General features: G+C 49.6%; 2 protein-coding genes across 8 annotated transcripts in view; one reads left to right on the top strand and one right to left on the bottom strand.

Annotated features, from left to right (window-relative positions):
* GRHL2 (grainyhead like transcription factor 2) overlaps positions 1–4,295 on the top strand; it is a 158,621-nt gene extending 154,326 nt beyond the window's left edge. For all 6 annotated transcript variants that reach the window (XM_044245191.1, XM_044245190.1, XM_044245192.1 and 3 more), the window contains 2 exons: positions 913–977; positions 3,068–4,295. In XM_044245191.1, coding sequence (XP_044101126.1) covers positions 913–977; positions 3,068–3,182 — 180 coding nt within the window. In that variant the 3' untranslated portion in view covers positions 3,183–4,295. The remainder of the gene's footprint in view (positions 1–912; positions 978–3,067) is intronic.
* Positions 4,296–10,040: 5,745 nt separating this feature from the next.
* NCALD (neurocalcin delta) overlaps positions 10,041–22,326 on the bottom strand; it is a 270,362-nt gene continuing 258,076 nt past the window's right edge. For both annotated transcript variants that reach the window (XM_044245188.1, XM_044245189.1), the window contains 2 exons: positions 14,131–14,236; positions 10,041–12,714 (listed from right to left, as the gene is read on the bottom strand). In XM_044245188.1, coding sequence (XP_044101123.1) covers positions 12,617–12,714; positions 14,131–14,236 — 204 coding nt within the window. In that variant the 3' untranslated portion in view covers positions 10,041–12,616. The remainder of the gene's footprint in view (positions 12,715–14,130; positions 14,237–22,326) is intronic.

Below are 22,326 nucleotides of genomic sequence, written 5' to 3'. Positions count from 1 at the left end.
TCCCAGGACCCTGAGATCATGACCTGAGCTGAAGGCAGAGGCTTTAACCCACTGAGCCACCCAGGTGCCCCTTAATTTGAAATTTTAAAATTAGGAGTGAGGCAGTATGTTTTTTTCATGTGTTTATTGTCCTATTGTGTTTTTCTGTGTGAATTACTCCTTCACACTGTGCTCTCTTCCCGTTGAATTGTTGGTCTTTTTCTGGATTTGCAGGAATTCTTTCTAACTCAAGGAAATTTTTTCCATGCTTGTCATTTGTGTGGCAGAAAGGTTTTGTAGGGTATTATTTATCTTCTGCTTTCTATGGTGGTTTTTGCTCTGTTGGTATTTGTAATTTTGTGTTGTTTTATCAACCTTTTGACCTTTTTTCTTCAGGTTCATATCTTTGTGGGAATGATCTTCCTTCCTTGAAGATGATACCAATACAAAGAACTTTTATGGTTTCAGCAGTCACATGTAAATCTTTGATCTGAAAATTATTTTGATGTAAGAAGTAGATGGGGTACCTGGTTAGCTCAGTCTGTAGAGTGGGTGACTCTTGATCTTGGGGTCATGATTTCGAGCCCCACACTGGGCATAGAACTCACTAAAAAAGAAAAATTTTTTTCGAATTTTTTTCAATATGGCCACTTAATTAATCCAGCATCTCAGAGTCTATCTTTTACTGCTGATCTGAAATGACACCTTCATCATAGATTACACTGTCACGTGGCTGAATCTTTTGTTGAATGATTTAAGGTCTGTCCAGGGGAGAGCCTCACACCCCGGGCATACTGGGAGCCTGCCTGACTCCCGAGTGAAGGACACTGATACCCCGGAGAATCTCCAAGAGAGTGAAACTGCCCTTTCCCTCCTGCCTCTGCTCGGCTTCCCCTTCCATGCTCACTTGCCTTTCTGTTATTGGTGTTACAGATATCTGAGAAGTATGGGCTGCCTGTGGAGAAGATCACAAAGCTTTACAAGAAAAGCAAAAAAGGGTAAGAAAGAAACAACTTACACTGACTTCCAAATCAGATCGGTCTACATAGCGCCTTGGAAAAAAAAAAAAAAAAGATGGCGCCTACCTTATCTTCCTGACCAAGGTTAAGCAGCTTGTGCCCTGAAGGCATTTGGGAGATCTCAAGAGAGGGCAGGAAGGAGACTGCATTGTCCTGATGCCAGCTGGGACGTCCCATTCCAAGGACAGGGTGAGCCAGTGGCATACAAGGGTCCGGAGTGGTGAGGACACCGGGGAGGAGGCCAAGTCGCCCCTCTGCAGTGGAGTTTATAAAGAATCACACACTGCTCTTGGGATTGGTTCCAGGATGACACAGTAAGAACAGGAAGCATTCAGGGTACAGAGAAGTCTTCTGAGGTAATTACTAGCAAAATGATCTAAATGATCATTGGACCTGCTTGTTCTCACTCAGGGTTAAGAACAGCACCTCCTTTACTGGGTGTTCAGTAGTTTCTGGGCCCCTGCAGGCGCTGTTAGTCCTCCCCACGCTGCCGCCTCTGGCCTCCCCTGGCTTCCTGTGCAGGGGGCTCTAAGAGTCAAGGCTGTAGGAGCCGGATTTCGTTCCAGGAGACGATTCCCACTGAGTCAGCTTCTAGAGCTGCTTTCCTACAAAATGCAGAAAGTGGTCTTTAAATAATTCTCGGAGCCTCTGTCATAAAGGAAATGAATTATCTGAGATGTTCAGGCTTTCTGAGTGACGGTCCCTTGGTAGACTGGGAGTCGAACGGGAAATCTTTTCCGCTGGAGCCCTGGTTGGCAAGCTCACTTAAATGCGTGTGACGGTTTTCCCCATGGTCTGAGGGTGTTCCTTTGATGGGGAGGTTTGGGGGCCGTCTCAAGGTCTGGCTCCCTCAGTGGACGTGCCTGCCGGTGGGGATAACGTTTCACTTCCATCGAGAACCGTGTCGGCCCTGCAGTAAATACATGACTCCTTGCAGCAACTCTGCAGAACGGGGTTGTTTTTCTAATTTTTGCAGAAAAATAAACTGAGGCTCTCAAAGGCTAAAAAACTTGCCAGATGACACAGAGCTGTCAGATGAGTCCGTTCTTCAAAGACAAACAGATCTGATTTCCAAGTCAGGGACAGACCCTAGAAGTTGTTGATTCTCTTAAAACCAACGCAGTTGGGAGGCGCCTGGGTGGCTCAGTGGTTCAAGCCTCTGCCTTCGGCTCAGGTCATGATCCCAGGGTCCTGGGATCGAGCCTCACATCAGGCTCTCTGCTCAGCAGGGAGCCTGCCTCCTCCTCCTCTCCCTTTCTGCCTGCCTCTCTGCCTACTTGTGGTCTGTCTGTCAAATAAATTTTTAAAAAATCTTTAAAAAAAAAACAAAAAAACCAACGCAGTTGGGATAGCTGACCCAAGAGTAGGTCTCTTGGCGAAACGGGAGCTTCCGCAAGAGGCAGAGCAGTTTCCAATCCAGCTCAGCCACGAATCGGCGGGAGGAATCCGGGGAACTGATTTCACTTACCTGCACACAGTTTTCTCATTTGCCAAGCAGCCATGGTCACACCTTCAGGGCTGCTTGGAAGATTAAAGACAAGATCTCAGAAGCCCCCAAATAAATTAGGTGCTCAGCAAAGGGTAGCCACGTTTCTTGATTTTTCTCTTCCTCCGTCTATGGAGTACTTTTTTGTTTTTTATTTATTTTTATTTTATTTTATTATTATTATTTTTTGGAGTACTTTTTTAAAGTGCGTTTTCAAGAGGCAGTATGGTTTAGTGAAAACAGTTAGGATCTGTGTAGGACCTGGCTCTGTGAAGAGCTTCCTGTGATTTCAGGCTCACCTCTCTGGGCCACAGTTTACTGTTCCATAAAGCAAGGGGGAACGATCTCTGAAGACCCATTTAATAAGGAGTTACGAGGTTGGTTCTGACAAATCGAGGCTTTGTCTTCCTCAAACTGGTTTCTGGGGAAAGAAAATATGTAAGTGTCTTCTTTTCCTGCCTTATCTCCCCGCACCTGGCCAAAGAATGGCTCAGGGATCCCCCACCGAGCTTGGCCTCTGCCCTTGCACGCTGGGTTGCTGATATCGTCTTTGTTCCTTACCCCTCACCCCACTCCCTGGTAGCATCTTGGTGAACATGGACGACAACATCATTGAGCACTACTCGAACGAGGACACCTTCATTCTCAACATGGAGAGCATGGTGGAAGGCTTCAAGATCACACTCATGGAAATCTGAGCCCTGCTCTCGGCCTCCGCTTGGCATCGGCCTTCGGTGCCTTCCTCCCCAGCAGCAGTGGAGGCCCTGGCCCGGAACCCGGACGCCCACCTCTCCCACCCCAAAACCACTGTTACAGACTGTGCTGGGAGCCGGGCAAGGCACGGCCCTGTTCCTTACCGATGTGCTTGGCCCATCCACTGGCTCGTACTAGAGCCGAAGCCCGAGCCCCTCAGGAAGGGATGCTGGGCCTGTCGGACACTTATTTATTGTCCACCTTGCCCTGGAGCCCAGGGTCCAGGCCCGCCCGGACGCTGCAGGGCACTGCTGGCCCCACATGAGACCGTCCAGAGCCCTACCCTTGCAAGGGAAACACAGCCAGTCTGTTGGCCCTGAAGAGCCTGAAAACGTCTGGGTCCTTCTGCTTCGCCTCTGCTTCTCCTGAGTGGCTGGACCAAAAGCGCTCCTGCCACTGCAGTAGTCAGGCGGGCCGGAGGTGGATGCCGCTCCCTGGGCAGGAACCTACAGGTTGCTGTGGGGAACCCTCCCAGGGTTTCCAGCGAGTGGCTCATGGGCCTTGCACAGGAAGACATTCAGCCACCGTGTAATGAGTGACCCAGAAGGTACGCCTGGCTGGCGTGTACATAGTGTTTATAATATGGCAATAATATATTTTACCTGTGGTGTGCGGGCACGTTTACTGCCGCTGGCCTGGGGCAGATAGAGCCGGGACTCCGCTTCCCGCCAGAGGGCTGCCTCTGTGCGGGGCAGGGACGCGGCCTTCGGGGCGTCAGGGGACCCCGGGGGTGCGGAGAAGGACGCTGCGGACGTGGGGGGCACGCCGGCCCTGTGGGCCGCTGCGCTGGTCTCCCGGGGAAGCCCCCGCCCCTCCCGCTGCGCAGGGCTAGGCGGAGAGACTGCGGGGCGCTGTGCGGGGCGCGGCGGAGCTCGACCCCGAGGACCTGAGGACTTGGCCACACGGGAGCGCCTCACCGTGTACAAGTGCGTCCTTCGTCTCACGTGCCTCCCCCTGAGGAGCCCGACTGCAGCTCTGCGAGCCCGGCCGGCCGTCAACTTAGCTCCAAATCAAAGGCCCGGGGCCGCCTTTGCTCCAGGCTGCCCGATTGGGGTGGGGGGGAGGGGCAGGGGGCGCCCCCAGAGCGCTCTAGCTCTTCTGCGCTAAGCCTCCCGAGGAGGACTGGGAGGGCGGAGGTCTCCGGAGGTCTCGTCCTCCTGCACGTGCCCTGGGAGACAAAGGAGAATAAAACGCTTCCTTAAACGATCGCGGGATGATGAGCCGTCCTGGGTTGCTGTTCTCTTTGAAGGGACAAGTAGGTGATCTCGGGTTTGCGTTCAGCCTTGTGGGTTGAAGCACTCGCCTTTTGTTAGCCAGACATGTCCTCCCCCCAAGGTCCTCCACTAGGACGGATTCTGTGTACGGGCCTCGAATTGTTTGTGAAGCACTTTGACGTCTTGGGAGGGGGGTGTCGGGGTCTTTCCAAGGCCTCCCTGCCTCCCACCCCACCTGCCCTTGAGGCGGAGAACAGGACGGAAGGGCTGCTTCCAGCCCAGCTGTTGTTCCTGAGGCTCAGAGGGGGAGCAGGGGCCGCACCTAGGGCGGTGCCCAGTGGTGGTGAGGGGGCACCTTTCCATGCATCTTCTGTACACCTCACCCCTTCCCCTGGTGCCAAAGGTTTGCATCCTGGATTCAGCTCTGCTCCAGCCTGTTCCCTGGTCTCCCACTCTTGACTGCCATGCCCTGGACCAGCAGCCTGGGGACCCTCCTGGGTGCTGATGCAGCTCTGTTCTGTGATGGACAAGTTCAGTGTTGGAAATACACAATGTACTCTGCACTTCCCATGCTCCTTGAACCCTCAAGGGCGGATTCAAACGTGATTGGCAGGTGAAACTGCAGATACAGTTCGGCTGGGATGTGGAGTCCAGAGCAGGGCAAAGAAAAAAATGGGGGCAATCTGACACAGGTTACCCTCCCCTTCTTTCTCTAGCCTCTATAGGAAAGTGTTTGCTGGTCCTGCCCTAGGCAGAGAATGCCTCAGAGATGCTTTTGCATTTGTTTCGGGTCCCTGAACAATCACTTTGGTGACCCCGACCTACCAGAACAAAGAAGGTGAGACCAGTGCCACCAAAGGGTGGCGCAGAGCATCACTTCCCATCTGCTCTCCCCCCCACCCCCACCCCCGTGCCCTCTGCATTCTCAGAGTGCCCGTGGCTTAGCATGGATATGTCCTCCACCGTGAATGTCAGCAGAGCCTCAGTTAGCACAATTTTCTGAGCAGAAACACTCTAGAAAGATAGGAAAAACTGCCTCTTCTTCTTTTGTCCCTCAAATTAATCACACTCAAATAAATACACTTTAAAAAAGAAATTCATGTAAGATGAGGGACACGTAAAACGAGTATATGTCCTATATATACCCAAGCTGCCTAGACTGAACAGGTGTTTGGAAATTGGGTCCAACAGAAAAATGCAGTCAGATGTCATCTTGGACTTGGATCCTCAAAGACTAAGCCCAGAAACTTAGGAAGCATGAAATGAATCAAACATTTATTTTCCTTCTTACTTAAAATTAGGAAAATGCAACAGAAACAGAGGGTTTGTGCCAAATTCTGTGAACGGCCCTTTCTTAAAAACAAGCAAGGGAGATTGATAGATGGACAGTTTGCTCTCGTGTTAAAAAAAAAAAAAAAAAGGCAAATGTAACTTAATAGTTTTGTAAATGGGAGAGGGGGAATCTATAAACTATAAATACAGTTATTTTATTTTTTGTACATTTTTAAGAAGAAAAAATAAATATTCATACCGTCAGAGTAAATGACAGTGTCTGGTGCTTTCTGTGAGGTGGGTGTGGGGACTTTTCACCTCGTTGGAAGGAAGCTTCATTGTGGCCTTGGGAAGATTCTAGGCTCTGCCTGGGCACCGGGTCCTAGGCGTCAACACAGCAGGTGTGTCCTCTTCCCGTGGATTTGTTGTGCTCTACCCGAGGCCTTCAGTGTGTTGGTGATGGGCCACTGGGATGGTTATTTTTGGCAAACACCTCAGGGTAGGAAGTAGGTTCTGTCCACACACACTCCCAATTCACTCACCCCCTACTTGAGTTACCACAAGAACATTCTGGCTCTTTAGTTCATGTGTAGTAGCTTCTGCATGGGCTGAAAGCACCTGGCTAAAACTCCAGTCGTATCGGGACGTCTCTTGCCCTGCTGCTCCCCGCCGAGCCACCATCCCTCCAGAGAGCCTCTCTGCTCCCCACAAGCAACATCTCACACTGTCCACTGTGTGAATCTTGGCTAAAAATTTGCCTCGAGAAAGTCTTCTCTGACAACTTCAATCCCGGTGGCACCCCTGGTGGCAGCCCCAGCTGTTTCTATGCCTGGACCAGGGGACAGAAGAGGAGGTGGGGATAGGAGCCCATGGAGGAGGATTCTGGAGGGATCATGGGATTAGCAATGAGCCACAAAGCCTTTTTGCTGTGATCCATGTTTCACAGCATGCGTGGGTAGTCCAGGGGACCACCAGGCCTTAGTAGGTCTTGAGAGGCTGCTGTTGGTCTCCACATCTGCTCTAAGGTCTCCATATCTGCTCCCTCGGCCCATGGCAGCCAAGGCACCACTGCTCAGTGAGCTCTGGGGCCATGTGCGCCCCACCCCCACCCCGGGTGTGGAACTCAGGTCAGGTAGGTGAGGATGACCAGCTGTCTGGGCCACAGGGTCCAGTCCTGGCTCTTGCCTTCCCCTCTCTGTGCTTATTCATTTCGGTTACTGTGGTCCAGGCACTGTGCCCCAGGCTGAGGACAAAGAGGCAGGTTAGACACAGTCTGCCCTTCAAGGCTGTGGTGTATATGCAGAGTGGCCTGGCATCATTAGTACAATGATAAGGGCTCACCCTAGGAGAGCCAGGGTCCTCACCCCAGTTCTAAGGCACACTACCCCTCCTACCCTTAACCCTTTATGACAGGAGAAATCACCAGTGTGAATCTCACTTTGAGAAGGCTGTCTACTTGAGTGTCTGAGCCCATATACTGGAGGGTCAATGGGAATGGGGGAGGGGATGGTCACTGGGTCAGTTCAAGTCTTCCAAGAAGCAGAAGCCAAAATGGGATTAGACATTCAAGAAAATTATTGGGGGTATTCATGTGAGTGATAAAGGGGAAACGAGTGGGAGGGGGGAGACAGGGAGAGCATGTGGACTAATCCCTCCAAAAGGAAGGAAAGAAGGAAGGAAGGAAGGGAGGGAGGGAGGGAGGAAGCTTGAGCAGGAGGAGCCTCAGACTGCCTCAGCCAGGCCCGACATTGAGTCCTTGAGCAAAGGTCACCTGCAGGAAGAATCCCATGTGGGGCAAGAACTGCTCAATTCTAATAACCCCACCACCTGCAGTCACTGCCTGGGAGCAGCCCCAGAGAGTGTGGCCTCGGAGTAAATGTGACATGGTCCCAAAGATTGCAGCTGGAGTCTGTCAATCGGCCAGCTGTGCTTCTAGCAGCAGGGGTCTCAAAAGGGAAGATCTGAACAGTTCCCTTTAGTGCCCACAGCCAACCCCTTCTAAAAGGTCTCCAGTAGAAATTCACTGGGGTCTACTCTTACAAGTCAACGTTCCCTGAATGGGTTTTCTGGTCTACCACCTTAGGCTGTTAAACTTTTTGTCCTTAAGGTCCTTCTTCCCTACACTTTTCTGCTAAAGGGGTGCATGGTTTAATTTTGGAGACTGGAATTCTAGGAAACACAGTGGGGGAACCTCTGAGCAGCCAGAAGTAACAAAAGAGAAGAGATGTTGAAAGGGCACTGAAGACAAACTGCCAGCTTGTTTCCTGCCTAGCAAATACCTCTCATGCAGCACTCGGGAAAAAACTTGATTTCTGCTCTGCTGTAGACATAGATGTAGATTACTTTGTGATTGGATTGAAGGTGCTGGACAAAACTTACCAGTTGAACTGTGAGCTTGGTCTCCTACTTCTTTGGTAATAACTTCAACCCACCCACCCACCTAACATACACACACCACCAAGACTATAGCACGTGGTCTGGTGCTGGGTCACTATTGAGTGCTGTGTGAGCCCAGTAAAGTGGTTAAATACTGGTACTGGAAAGATACATTTTCTGAGTCTGTCCATCTGTCTGTCTGCATTGTATGATATACTGGTAGCCCCTGTGAGATTTAATAAGGGTTGGCAGGCTCAGCTGTCCAGAATTTTGAAGTATTTTGACCATCCTTTCTAGAGAACTCTTAAAAATGCCACCTATTTCTTGGAATAGTGCTGAGAAAAGAAGTCATGAAATAAGCCTCTTTAAGGCCCTTCTCCACTCTGAGCTGCCCTAGGGAGTTAGCTCCACACTATGGAATGTTCTCCAAATGGCCATTTTTTTGTAAGCCCAGGGATGTCTGGGATCATGCATGGCACATTAGCACCGGGTATGGCAAGGTCCCGGACCTATCTAAGTCACTGTCAGCATTTAAGTGTAGAGAATGTTTGACATGAATATACTATCGGTTATACCCTTGGCCTGCACATCTTTTCACTATGCAACAACCTTTCTATTTTAGGTGGATTTAGCTGATTTACTACTGCCTCAGAAAATACAGGTCTCAGTGTTCTTTGTTTCTTCAGCCACCTCAAAACAAATTTCAACAGAGCACCGAGCCAAGAGAGGCATGTGTGAAGCATCTCCATTTCTTCCAAAGACAGTTCTCGTGATCTCTCTGCCTCGACTTAGGGGAACACTCAGAATTCCTCCTCAACCAGTGGGCCCCCTCCATTCCTGGACTAGGCTGTGAGGGGATCCAGCTGCGTTGGGTATTAGGACAATGCCCTGAAAATAGGAGTCTCGGTCTTGGAAATTTGCTGGAAATTGCCAGGTTGGCCTCCAACAGGTGTGGGAGTGCAGGCTCCCGATCAGGTTGGCGGCAGCTAGCCACCTCACCATCGGTGCTAGGAATGACAGGGGTGTTGTTCACGTTCAGTACTCATGAGTATCCATTGCCGGACCACAGGGACAGACTGAAGCAAGGCCAGATCCCCTGCAGGCCAACTTAATTCCTACAGGAGGTCTGGTCAGCCCACGGGTCACCTAATGTGGCTGATCTTCAGTGCCTTTTTCCTGGAATGATGGAATTCTGTGCTGCGGGTGAGGCCAAGACAACGGCCAAAAAAACCCCAAAAAGCAACCCTCATCTGAATGTGCTTTGAGGCTGTGGGGTCTGCATCATGTCATCTTTTCTCTTAATGCTTCTCCAGACTGAGAGGGTGAGACGGGAGAAGAGGATGTTTATTTGTCACTGAAGAGGACATTGCACCCAATGTTCGGACCAGAGTTTGCAGCTGCTGTAGTGAGGAAGGAGGGGAGGTGAGAAGAAGGTGAAGGCTGACAAGTATGTGAGTGGAGAGAAGGAAGCCCAGGCACAGAAAGAAGAGGAAGAAGAAGAGGAATGAAGCCCAAGGATGCTTTGGGACGGGGCTTTGGGCTCAGCACCACCTCTGGGCTCCCCTCCCAAACCCTGGCTCCCATGTTTCTAGGGCAGGAGCCACACCTGAGCAGGGGTGAGTGGTGTGTAGGCACCTGGACCCTCACTCAGGCAGATTCCCCCTGGGGCAGCAGTTTAAGCAGCAAACCCAAGTGTCCCAGACACCCACACAACACAATCAATGTGCTTGAATGCCAAGTTGTTGGTAGTTAGTTAAATTCTGGGGAATCAAAAGTTATAGGTGGATTTTTGACTGCACAGGGGGTCTGCACCCCAAACCCTCTCATTGTTCAAGGTTTATCCGTATCTTATTAAATCCATTTGTGGAAGGGGTCCCCTGGGACAATAGAAGAGATGCAACAGCACCCTTAGCAAGGGTATGAACACTCAGCCACTCTGTATCATCCTTCAAGTCATAAGCCACTTTATTCCAGTCCCTTGAACATCACAGACTGGCTTGATTTCAGACAGAACAGACTCCGTTTCCAGAGGTCCCGCACCACAGAAATGACAACGAACAGCCCAGCAAAGGAATGACCTAAACCTTTCGTCATTCAGCCTTCTGGGTGCTGCAGAGTCCCTTGGCCAAATTTAAGTGCATTGGATTAGACATGCAAAGCCCTTCCTGGGAAGGAATAGAAGGAAAAAAAATAACCATCGAGAAAATACAGACAGGGTCAGCGGCCGGCCAGGACAAGACTATTTGTGTATGTCCCAGGCATGTCGGCATTCATTAGCCATGGGTCTGGCTCTGTCTTCTCTCCTCAACAGCTGGAACCCCTCTTCCTTGCTCCTCAATCCAGCTCTCAGTTCTAGGGAACTGGGTGAGTCTGGCTCAACAAGATGTCCTTACTGAGGGTAGAGCTTAGGCAGGCTTCTAAGGGGAACTGGAAGGGGGAATTAGGTCTTCAGGCCAGAGCAGTGGTGGGAGGCAATGGGATGTACTGTTGACCATGGCCAGCATGTTTGCTGGGCCCCTCACTCACTGTGCCCTCCACCTCTTAGTTTAATTCCCTGGTTTTCAAACCCAGATCTTACCACTCGGCCCATGGAGGAATTTGGCAAGTCTCAGGACAGACCTGTTGTGAGGAACGGACACTCAGCGGAAGAGGAAGACAATTTTACCATGTTTGGGTCTCCAAATTTCATCCTGGCAAGTTGGTTCATTTTGGTCAACCATGGAAATTCAGATTTTTGCTACCACTTAAAAGGGACTGAAGTAATAAAGAAGAGTCTGGAGTTGCAATGGGCTCAGCGTCATCTTCCTTATAGTTATGTTTGTCTTTCTGGGGGTCGTGGTCTACAGGGTGTAGCTTGGCTGCAGATAAACCCACTAGGGATCTCTCTGCCTCCTCCCTGGGCAGGTCCTCCCCATCTGGGTCCTTGAGTGCTTGGACTTCCCCAGGCCTACTACTTGTGAAACTATGACTGACTGACTTGAGATCAGCAATTTGTACTCTTAACTTTCAATTCCAATTAGTGTATTGGAAGGTCACCAGCCAGAGTGACTCAAATTTGCACTGTCCCTTCTGGAAACAGAATTTGGCATTCAGAGAACATGGTGATGGGAAATACTTTTGGATTCCCCACCATGGGCCCTGGAAAGCACAGATACTCTGGGCCAGGCCTTCTTCATGAAGAGTCAGCTCACTGCCCAACCTTGAACCCTATGAAGGGCCCCGGGGCATGGAAAGGTCAACACTGCAGATACAGCTCCTTACTCATCATGTGGGTTAAACCATTGGGAAGTCCCAAGAATTTGTGTTTTTGTTGTTGTTGTTGTTGTTGGGTCGACAGCATATTGATCTACTCAGAAAAACACCAGACTTCCAGTCTACTCCATTGAGCTGCTGGGCTGAGTGGGCTAACGGTGACTTCACATCTCTTGTAAAGACGAACCTTCTGATGCCCAATGGGCATGTCCCACTTAACTGTGCCCTACTTCTATCCTGTAGACACTACCGCTCTGGAAATGCACTCAAAATTAAGGTTGGGCCCTAGTCATGGTGACTTTGAACTTCTCTGGAATATATAAAATATACCTGTTGATTGGTGCATTTGTGCAAAGACAGATATGACTTTAAAACAAGACACAGACATTCAATATAGTTGGCTTACTTCACATTAAGCTACTAAAAACAGTCTTCTGTAATAAGATTGTATTAGTGCTCACTAAACATGCATTTCATTTAAACAAGGCAAAACACTTAATTTGGTCTGCAATACCCAATATTTTATATACAGCAGTCTTTTTTTTTTTTAAATCACAATAGGCAACAAGATGGGTCTGGTTTTGTTAGGTAAGTTACCATTTGTGTTTAATTTTCAAAGAAACTCATCTTAGCTCAACTAGTGTAAACCATGTGAAGAAACAGCTGAGCCATCTTTTTCCTCTTCTCTATGAATTTACCTTGAAATGTTCACAGCTTAGACACTACAGCCTGCTGGGGAAGAGGGTGGAGTGGAGGCCTCCAGGCCCCTTTCTGAGCCCAGCCCCAGGGGGTCCCCTGTCCTGGGGAACCTGGGAGCCACCACCCAGAGGGCATGAGTGGCTCCGGACCCAGGTGGGGAGTTTTGTTTTTCAAACAAGCTCCTGGGAGCTGGCCATAGAATCCCGGGACTGGATTGCTTGGCCCCCTCTGGCCTCCCCAAGTCTTCGGTCTGAGAACAGAAACATTGGAATCAGAAGAAAAATAACAATAGGAATGATGAGACATCATAGAACGACGAACAGCACACCGTCCGCGCACGATGGCACGTCCATGCTCTCCACAAGCACGTGGGGCTCTGGGCATTCCCACAACAGAGGAAGCTGAAGGCGGCACGAAGGAAGGTGCGTCTGACCGCACGGGGGACAGCATCACCATCAATATTGTTTGGCAAAAAAAAAAAAAAAAAAAAAAAAGTTTTGTTAAAAAGAAAGGTGGAAAGGGAACAAACACAAGCAGCAGCTCTACAATCCGTGGGGGTGCGGAGCTCAGAACTGGCCGGCACTGCTGGGGTCGCACTGCAGAAGGCGCACTATGGACGGGTCGCTCTTGGCCCCACGGATGAACTCCTCCAGGGACAGTTTTCCTAGAAAGCAAGAGGACAGGTGAGCCGGGGGCTGGTGGCAGCTACACGGATGTAGGGTCCCACCACATCTAGGTGGCAGCAACCGCTCACCTTTTCCCTTCCCTCCTGCTCCCCCACCCCACCACCGCGAGAGCCTCGGCCCAGCCAGCACCTAGGACAGCGGCCCCCAGGACTGCGTGCTGCTTCTGGGAGGCCCTGATGGCCACATAGGAATGGTTCCCAGGAGAGGGCAGGTGGTTCTCACTCGGTGTTTGTGCAACAGATAGCTGACCTTTGCCTTTTTAAGAGAGCAGGCTGCACTCCTACGGCACCACATCTGTCATGGGGTTTCCCCAGAGCCTTCTGGCCTCTTTGCGGTAGCCTTAGCTTTGCAGCAAGAGTCCCTCTCCCTCCATGGGAGCAGAGGAGCCCACACAGATATCTGGGGGGAGGGCTCCTTCTTTTGGACAACATGTGAGGAGGCTGCCCCTCCATCCAAAGTAAGAAAGTAACAAGGCTGAGGGGAGCCCTCAGGTCAATCTGAGCAGGCTGGAGGACACAGACCTGGGATCCCACTTTTATCCGTGGGTCCCCTTCCTTGCTGAGTAAGCTGGGATATGTATGGGTCTCCCTTCTGAAGGTCCCTCTGTCGTATAGTTGGGACAGGCAAAGCTTCTTCCCCTTTCCTGGTGCTTCCAGAAGGTCCCATTCTCAGGGGAAGCTGCTGGGGCAGCTCTAGATAGGAGCTTCCAGAGGGGACTTGCTCCCTTGACCCCAGTTAACACTGAACTTCAAATAAATAATTTTTGGGGTTCATTTAAGTGTGTCGCAAATATTGCATCGGGAATACTTCTCTAAAGAACATTTGTTCTTCATCAAAAATTCAAGTTGATTGGGCCTCCTATATTCCATCTGCATCCCAACATCTAAGGTCCACTATTCTTGAGTTCAGCCTCCCTTATCACTTCGGATTGTTTGGAATCTCCTCCTTGGTTTTGAACTGTAGGGGGCACCCTCCGGGCAAAAGTGCTGGCCACTTCAATCCCCTCCTCCCCTGGCCAACGCTGGCTGGGGAAGACCACGTGGCTCCGGGAAACCCAACACCTCCGGGCATGCCCAGAAGAGCCCAAGCGCACGCCCTGGGCAGGCTGGGGTGAAAGCCGCCAGGGTCTGAGAGGAGTCACACCCAGTGCCTCTCTGCTTTCCACTGAGCTGACCTGCCCGGCTCCAGCCTGCTGTGGTCTCGGCCTGTCCCCACCTTGGTCCCTCTCTGTCTTGCACCTCCAGGGAGCATGTGAGATGAGCCCCTTTCACAAAGACCTGTGAGCCTGGTCCTTGCTAGTATCTTGTCCCTTAGTGGCATCTGCCTGCCTGAGTGGCCCCAGCCCTGCCCGCAGTCCCCACTCTGAGAGACGCCAAGCCCCCACAGCCTCCTACCATCTCTGTTGGTGTCCATCTGGCGGAAGATCTTTTCTGTCCTTTTCTCTGGGGTGGACTCATCTTCAGGCATTTTCATTACAGAGGAAACCATCTTATAGATCGCCTAGGGACAGAAACGATGTGATCATAAGACAAGAAGTAAGCATAGTAAGATAGTAAGATAAGAAGAGCTTTATCATTAAACCTCCCAGAGAGAGGGGCGAAGGGAATGGCCCCGATGAGCCCAGGGCGCCAGTCCTGTTCCTGTTGATATGATGTAGAAAACCAGCGTGTGGTGACCAGCAAGGGAGGCCTGGCCAGTGGGGCTGGCTCCAGCCGTGAGAAGCCAGCAGGAAGGCTATGTCGCCCCCTGTGTCTCACCCTCACATGCATACAAATCCTCTGGGGATCTTGTGAAAATGCAGAATCTGATTGAGCAGGGGTGGGGGTGGGGGCTGGTCATGGGGCCTGGGATCCTGCATTTCTAATAAGCTTCTGTGTGGAGCTGCTGTTGCTCCTGAGAACCCCACTTCTAGCAGCAAGGCTGAGGGGGACATTCCTCAGGCCAGAAAGACAGGCCGGCATCTCTACCCAAGTCTCACAAGGATAATAAGTGCCTGATGGTCTGCAAGTGTCTGCCCACGCCTTCTCCCAGGCAGACATTACCAATCCATCCCGATGCTCTCTCCTCCACCCCCCAACTGGCCCGGCCCCTAAATGCAGCAGTAGCCTCACACTGCTTCCCAGCATGTTCCCAAGCATCCCCAAGATGAAGCCATGTGCCATCCAAGCTCTGCACTAATGATTATGCAACTCGAGGCTTGAGATAAATCGGGTACATCTGAACTCTGATGAGCAAACACAGGGTTCTACTGAGTTTTGTAAGCAGTACTGAAACGGTCTCACCGGTGCCACGGACCCCCCACACTACTCAGTAAAGGCCCTGGAGGCCTGTTGTCAAATGTAGTTTGGTAAACGAATGTGTCCTGGGACACTTGGAAACAAAGGGACATGGGGGACTTGGATCAAAAAGGCCTTTCGACGTTCCTCCCTGCCTATTGTATCTCATTCATACAGTAATGTCCTTCTTGGGGGTGGTGGTTCTCTTCCTGGATTCTCTACCTAAATCTTTTTAGGCAGTTGTGGGAGAGGTGTTCCTGAATCTCCTGGGTTTCAAGAGCTGTTCCTGAATCTGCTGGATTTCAACCGCTTTTTAACTCAAAATAATCTTCCTGCCGAAGTGTCCATCATGGGGCAGCCTGCCCTTGGCCCCCACAATTGTTTGGTCTGTCAAAAGCTATGGGTGCTCCCCTTAGAAACCAGGCACACACTGTGGCAGACAGCTTCAGGGGCTTGTGGATTTGAGGGCCCCCCTGAAGACCCCAGGTGAAGAAAATCCCTGATCTCAGTTTCCCCCTGTCCCATAGCTCATGCATTCACCCCTTCCCTTGGTCATTCTCCACCTATTTATTGACCAGCTATTACACGCCAGGCCTATCTGTCCCAGCCTGGCCCTCATGGGGTCACTGTCAAGGCAAATGAAACAGGGGAGCCTTCTTTGCCAGGAGGATTAGGGCAGGCTTCCATGAGGAGTGAGGCCAGCAAGGAGATGAAGGAAGTGGAGAGCTCCCAGAGGAAAAGGACAGAGGGAAAGACCTGCGTGGACCCCCAAGTAGGAGGAATGGTAAAAAGGTGGAGAGCATGAGCACGGGGGAGCCTACTACAAGATGTGGCCCCACAGCAGGTCAGGATGGACCCATGGGCCCCCCCCAGGGAGCACGGTAAGGGATCTGTCATTCTCCAATAAACCACAAAAAGATAGATGTGATATGAATTTGGATTTACCTATTTGCATCTACTCTCCAAACCTCCCTCTTACTTACAAGCAGCGGTATTCAGAGAATCAAAAAATTGTCATTCATCAGTTTTACTCATCAGTTATTTATTGAGTGTCTACTGTGTGCTAGGTGGCAGACAGTCAATTGTCAAAATGACCAATACAGTGTTTCTTATTCTGTATCTCCCCAATCCTCTGCCAGAGTGCTTGGGAGACACTGTATTGGTGACCAAAAGCACCCCATTCTGTATGACCCCCATTTAGATGGGTACAGTGATTCCAGTGTGCCTTAATAACTCTTGGGGAAGCCTTCATCTACGCTCCCGTGATGGTGAGGAACTCTAAGCCTCTAAAATTTGGGTCTCATGAAATCCTCCTTCTTGGAATTCTGATGGCAAGTCAACTGTGGACTAACCCAGAGATTAATTCTCCTGGTTGAACAAATGAATGAAAGACCACGCAAACAGATGACTTTGTGTGAGAAAATGAGGCCCAGCATTCAACCCAAGGTCTTCAAGAGATTTAGCCTTTAGCGCTCAGGCCAAAGAAGTGGGGTTGGGACAGAGAAATAAAGATGGGTTAATATAAAAATCAAAGAAAGTCAGGATGCCTTTACATGAGTATATTTGCAAACAGGACTTCTGGAATGGGGCAAAGGCACAATGTCTGAGTGTATCGCAGGGCTTAGGAGGAAGTGAGGGCTCGCATTCCAGACGTCTCTTTCGTAACTCTAGAGTAGATTTTTTCTGTTTAATGCGCATCAACTCACAGAGATTAGTGAATTATTCACAAAACCGGGTCTATGACGTGTGTGAGCAGTGAGTGAAGGGCTGAGGTGACAAATCCCAATGGTCCCAAGATGAGTAAGTAGATGGCAGCCTGGAAAAAACCACATTTGGGAAATTGTCCCTTTGTCCCCTTCCCACGCCATCAACAACCCAGAACCGAATGCACTAGAACTTCAGAATCTAAGGCTCCCCAGCACGGGGAGAGAGAAGACACAAGGCCTGGCAGCCATCTGAAACAAATCATGTCTTTTATTAGCCCCAGTTCCCCCCCCTTCCCCAAATTTAATGGGATTAAACCATGAAGAGGCCAGGCTACTTCCCTACTTATTTTTAGCAATGTCAATGAGAGCCCCGGCAGGGACATCCTGTTTTTAATTAAACTTGAAGGGCCTCATTCTTGAATCTGGGTAAACACAGAGCTAGAGGACACCCAAGAGCCCAGCTCTGGCTCTGCCCCTACATAGGCTTGGGATGGCGCCGGCCCTGTGACCGGAGCTCTCTCTAGCTTCCTCATAGCCTATGTTTTTCTTCCTTTTTCCCTCTGAATGAACCACCTCTTGGGATGCTGGAAAAGGAGTCACGTCTGCACTGATAAAAGTTGTAGAATGATCGCAGGGCAGGCACAGTTCCAAGAGTTAAAGCGCAACCTTCTCTCTGAAGGAAACCAGACCACCTGCTTTCACCAGAAGATGGAGGGTCTCTTGACAGGACATCCAAGGCCCCATGACAACCAACCAAAGGCACAAGAGGTTAGGCAGTACAAGGTTGCATTTAGATTCTAGATAAAGAAGAACACCCCGCATAGAAGGATATTGCCCACCAGGAAGTGAGGGGGGAGAGAGGCCATGAGGATCTTTCTTGGAAACACTTTTGAAATAGGATCGATGTCCGTGTTTCTGGAATGGTGTAAGTAGTTTCTTGTTTAGTGCTTAGAAGAATACATGCAGTCAGGAACTTTCCTAATGTTCTCCCCAAGGAGCTGTAGGTACTTTCCTGGGAGGGGAGGAGAGAACAGGGGCCCTGCCCCCTTTCAACCAAAGCAGCTCCATTCTTACATTAGGTTTCATGGAAGACTTTGCCAGAAAAAGAGCAAACTCATCATTGCCCTCCCAAAACTTGTCCACCCTGTGGTCAAGTCAGACATCTTTGGTGCCTCTCTGTCATCTATCTTCACATCTAGCAGTCAGCAGACTCATTCAATCAGCCTCCTTCATATTTTCTGAAATCGGTCATTCCTCCTGCCATGGTCTTCTGTCAAGTCTGAGGTGGTACTCATCATTTTTCGATAAGGACAGTTAATGTTCTTTTTCAATCTTACCCAAAGTGCAATGCAAAAGCAGCTTCAGATAGCCCCATCCAAAGGGCCCTTTTATTACTGTCCTAACAGACGTTCCAGAGCTGTTATATTATAGGCCTTCACGTGTGGGGGGTGAGGGGGTAGGGATGAGTTTGATTGTGGAATGCCGACTTTGTGAAATAGCAGAGCAACAGCTCAGTGAAGATGTCACAAAGAGTAGGACATAACAGGGGCGCATGGCTGGCTCGGTCAGTGGGGTATGCAGCCTTGATCTCTGGGTTGTGAGTTCCAGCCCCCCGTGGGGTGTAGAGATTACTTAAAAATAAAGTCTTAAGGGCGCCTGGGTGGCTCAGTGGTTAAGCCGCTGCCTTCGGCTCAGGTCATGATCTCAGAGTCCTGGGATCGAGTCCCGCATGGGGCTCTCTGCTCAGCAGGGAGCCTGCTTCCCTCTCTCTCTCTCTGCCTGCCTCTCTACTTGTAATTTCTCTCTGTCAAATAAATAAATAAAATCTTTAAAAAAAAAATTAAAAAAAAAAATAAAGTCTTAAAAAAAAAGTTGGACCTAACGGAGCTGGAGATCTGGAAGTTATCAGCTGTTTCCTCCTTAATGTGGGGTTACCAAGGTTGTTGTGAGGATTCAGTGAGAGGAGGCACGTGCCGCAGGTGAAACACTGTCCTGCAAAACGTCGTGTTCATCCAGAAGCTGGCAGAGGTGAGAAGAATTGAGGTGACCTTCTTTGGAAAAAGCGTTTTCGCAGCTGTAATAAGGTTAAAATAAGATCAGGCTGGATTAGGACAGTCTCCAACCAATCCAGTGACTGGAGTCCATGTAAGAAGAAAGAAATCTGGACTCAGACTCACAGGGAGAGCGTCACGGTTGATGGAGGCAGAGGCTGGAGTGACGCGGCTGTGAGCCAGGCACACTGAGGGTTGTGTTACCACTGACGCTAGGAGAGAGGCATGTAACAGATGACCTCCCCCGCCGACCCCCAGGAGTCTCCAGAAGGAACCGACCTTGTCCACACCTTGATTTTGAACATTTGGCCTCCAGAACTGAGACAGAATACATTTCTGCTGTGTGCCAAGCTGCCCAGTCGATGATAATTTGGGACGGCAGACCTAGGAGTCGGACACAGCTTGGAAAGCCCTTGGCACAGGGCTAGCCCTTGGTGAGCACTGAGGAGAGGAGACTTCTGCAGGAAACATGGGCTGTAGTTGGCACTCTGCTTGGAAGTGTCCGTGTTCGGGCAGCAGAAGAAAGACAAGGAGGCCATGAAGGCTATGGGAAGGCCACAAATGCCACAGGGAGGGACCTGCTGGAGAGGGGTGCCTCACTCACATCACCAGATAGCACACTCCATGCTAAGAGTTAAACCCTTGTCATAAGATTAATCCCCTAATAAGAGGGTAAACCAAACACAATGGCGCGCAGGAAGATTAGCTCTTCCAGAAAGTCAGTGGTCTAAGCAATGACTTTACAGCTGCCTCCAGGAGAGAAATCTTAAGTTGCATTCTGGAGTCACATCTGTGGTCCACGTTCAAAAATGGGACTTAGGCAAGGGTGTGGAGCTGAATTCCCAGGGGCCATATCAAAACGGATTAGAAGCTCTTGTCCCTTCACCCACTCCCCACCCCCATCCCCGGAATCAAAAGAACCCAGTCTTTAAAGCTTCCAAGGAATGTATTAAAATTGATAGAGTATCTATGGTGTCAATTTAGAAAGATGATCTGGAGAGAAAATGCAAGTGCCACTCAAAAAGTGGCTCTGAAAGAAGGTAAAGAAGTTTCTCTGGTCCTCACTTTGGTCCTCAGCGGCACAGACACTCACAAGTGGGCTGGTGATCTTGCCACCAGCTGGGACTAACCCGTGCCTTTGTTTGGTGCTCCTGGAGGGCAGACATTTGCCTGGCCCCCACCGTCCCCTCCTTCCTCCTCATCCAGCTGCTGTGTAGGTATGTGAGCCTTTCATCACATGAGGGAATGAGAAAAAAAATTTCTAATACTGCTAAAAAGAAACAGAAATGAAATCTTCCATGATGAGCTGCCAGGGTGCGCCTAATCTCCTTCCCTCAGGTTGCACTCATTCCAAAATCCACGAAAAGGTAGATTAAAGGTGTCCTGACACCCGCCCAGCCTTCATTTAAAATGCCAATTAACCCATGTCACAACGAGGAGGGAGAGTCTGATTCCAAGACAGTAATGATCTGAACACCAGTATTTTCGAAGCAATCATTAACATCCAAGTAATAAATATGCTAATTAGAAAATTTCCAACCTAGTTTTCAAAGTAAGTTTCCTGAGGACTGTTCTGGGTAACATGATGCCAGCCTGGGTATATCCTCTCAGAAAATCTCTAACTTGAACTTGAGAACCAGTCCAGCTTTGGGGCATTCCTGGTGCCAACCACATTCTCTTCTGGAAAGCTGGTCATTCTTTCGTCAGAGTCCTGTGAGCGTCGGAGTAGCCTGGATGTTTTAGTTATTCCCAGATGGGCTGGTGTTTGGTGGGAAAGGTAAGAGATGAAGAAGGTCAGGAACCCCTAAAGTCATCTGTTCCAGAATATCTGTGAGTTCCATCAGTTGAGGGTTTCGTGGGGTTACCTCCTTCCTCTTTGTTAATATACATTTTATGACTAGGCGCATTCAACTTAAAAGTTTTTTTTTTAAAAATACTTATTTATCTATTTAACAAAGAATGAGACCGTGAGAGAGGGAACACAAGCAAGGCGAGTGAGAGAGGGAGAAGCAGGCTTCCCGCTGAGCAGGGAGCCCGACATTGGGTCCCGGGCTCTGGCACCATGACCCAAGCCAAAGGCAGACAGACACCTAATGACTGAGCCACCCAGGCGCCCCTTAACTTAAACTTAATTGAAGATTCTATTACCTTGTCCTTTGGGAAACCATCTCCCTTTATTTAGCAGGAAAACATCCTGTCCTAGCTCTGGGAATTGCAATAGAATAATGGTAGCCAACATTTACCGAGCTCCCTCACAACCCAGGGAGTGTCCAAGCACTCAAGGGCAAATCGGCAACGTCCCTTCCCCACTCCCTCGGCCCCTTCCTTAGACCCTGTGCTGGGACGGGTGTTCAGTGCAGACCTGTCTGCAGCTGGGCTGACAGGTGGCTACATGAGGCAGAAGGCTTCTCCCAGGTCTCCGGGCCCCCATCTGGAGGAGAGGACCTGCTGTAACAGGAGGAAAAGGTCAGAGCTGTTATCTCTCTGGCTTATGACTCCTGAGAGGCAGTTTTGATGCAATAATAAAATACTGGGCCTAAACCGTGTTCCTAAATTTGTCACTTGAAAAAAAAAAACAAACACGTGAACGTGAAACTGTTCATTTAAGGCTCTAAAAATAAATCTGCATATGGTTTTGCTTGTTCATCCAGATGTTGATGGAGCACAAAATTATTTTTTTAAAAAAGGAACATAACTGCATTTTGGCATATGTGTTAGACTGAATAACAGTCCCCCCAAAGATATGCAGGTTGTTACCCCCAGAACCTGTGAATATGTCACCTTACATGCTAAAAGCGTGATGGGAATTAAGTTAAAGACTTGCGATCACAAGTTTCTCCTGACAGGCGTCTCCCAATGTAATCGCAAGGGTCCTTCTGAGTGGAAGAGAGAAGCAAAGGGAGATGCCCGGAGAAATGCTGGTGTGAGAAGGACTCAATCCATCTAAACTTGCTGACTCTGGACATGCAGGAAGGGGGCCACAAGCCAAGGAATGCTTCCAGAAACCAGGAATGGCAAGGAAACACATTTTCCCCTAAAACCTCCAGAAGGAATGCAACCTGTGGACACCTTGATTTTTCATCCAGTAAAAAAACCGAGTTCAGATCTCTGACCTGGAGAACTGTTAAAATATTAACTTCGCATTGTTTTAAGCAGCTATGTTAACAGTAATCTGTTAGAGCAACAAAAGGAAACTCCCTGGGTGTTATGTCAGTCTTGGAGTCTACAATAGAGACCAAAGCTCGCCCCATAAACAATATTCTGTGGCTGCCAACGCTAAACTCCGAGAAGCAACCTCAGGGAAGAAAAACTGGAAAATATACAGAATCCCACACTTCATTCTTGTCGAGCCTAATTTTAAACTCGTTTGGACCCCAGTCCACACCCTGACCAGTCTTTAGGGTCTGTCAGTGAACACCATGAATTCGCCTTTTATTAAACTGCTTGAATTTCTGAGTCTTGGAGGAACAAAAATTCACCCAAGAATTCACACGTTGGTGCCTGCCATCGAGTTGCGGGTTTTACTCACTTTAACAAATGGAAGCGTCCTTTGTGAA

This window comes from Neovison vison, chromosome 4 (assembly GCF_020171115.1).
Source record: "Neovison vison isolate M4711 chromosome 4, ASM_NN_V1, whole genome shotgun sequence".
In the NCBI taxonomy this organism is placed as follows: domain Eukaryota; kingdom Metazoa; phylum Chordata; class Mammalia; order Carnivora; family Mustelidae; genus Neogale; species Neogale vison.
This window is presented reverse-complemented; position numbering and strand designations above follow the sequence as displayed.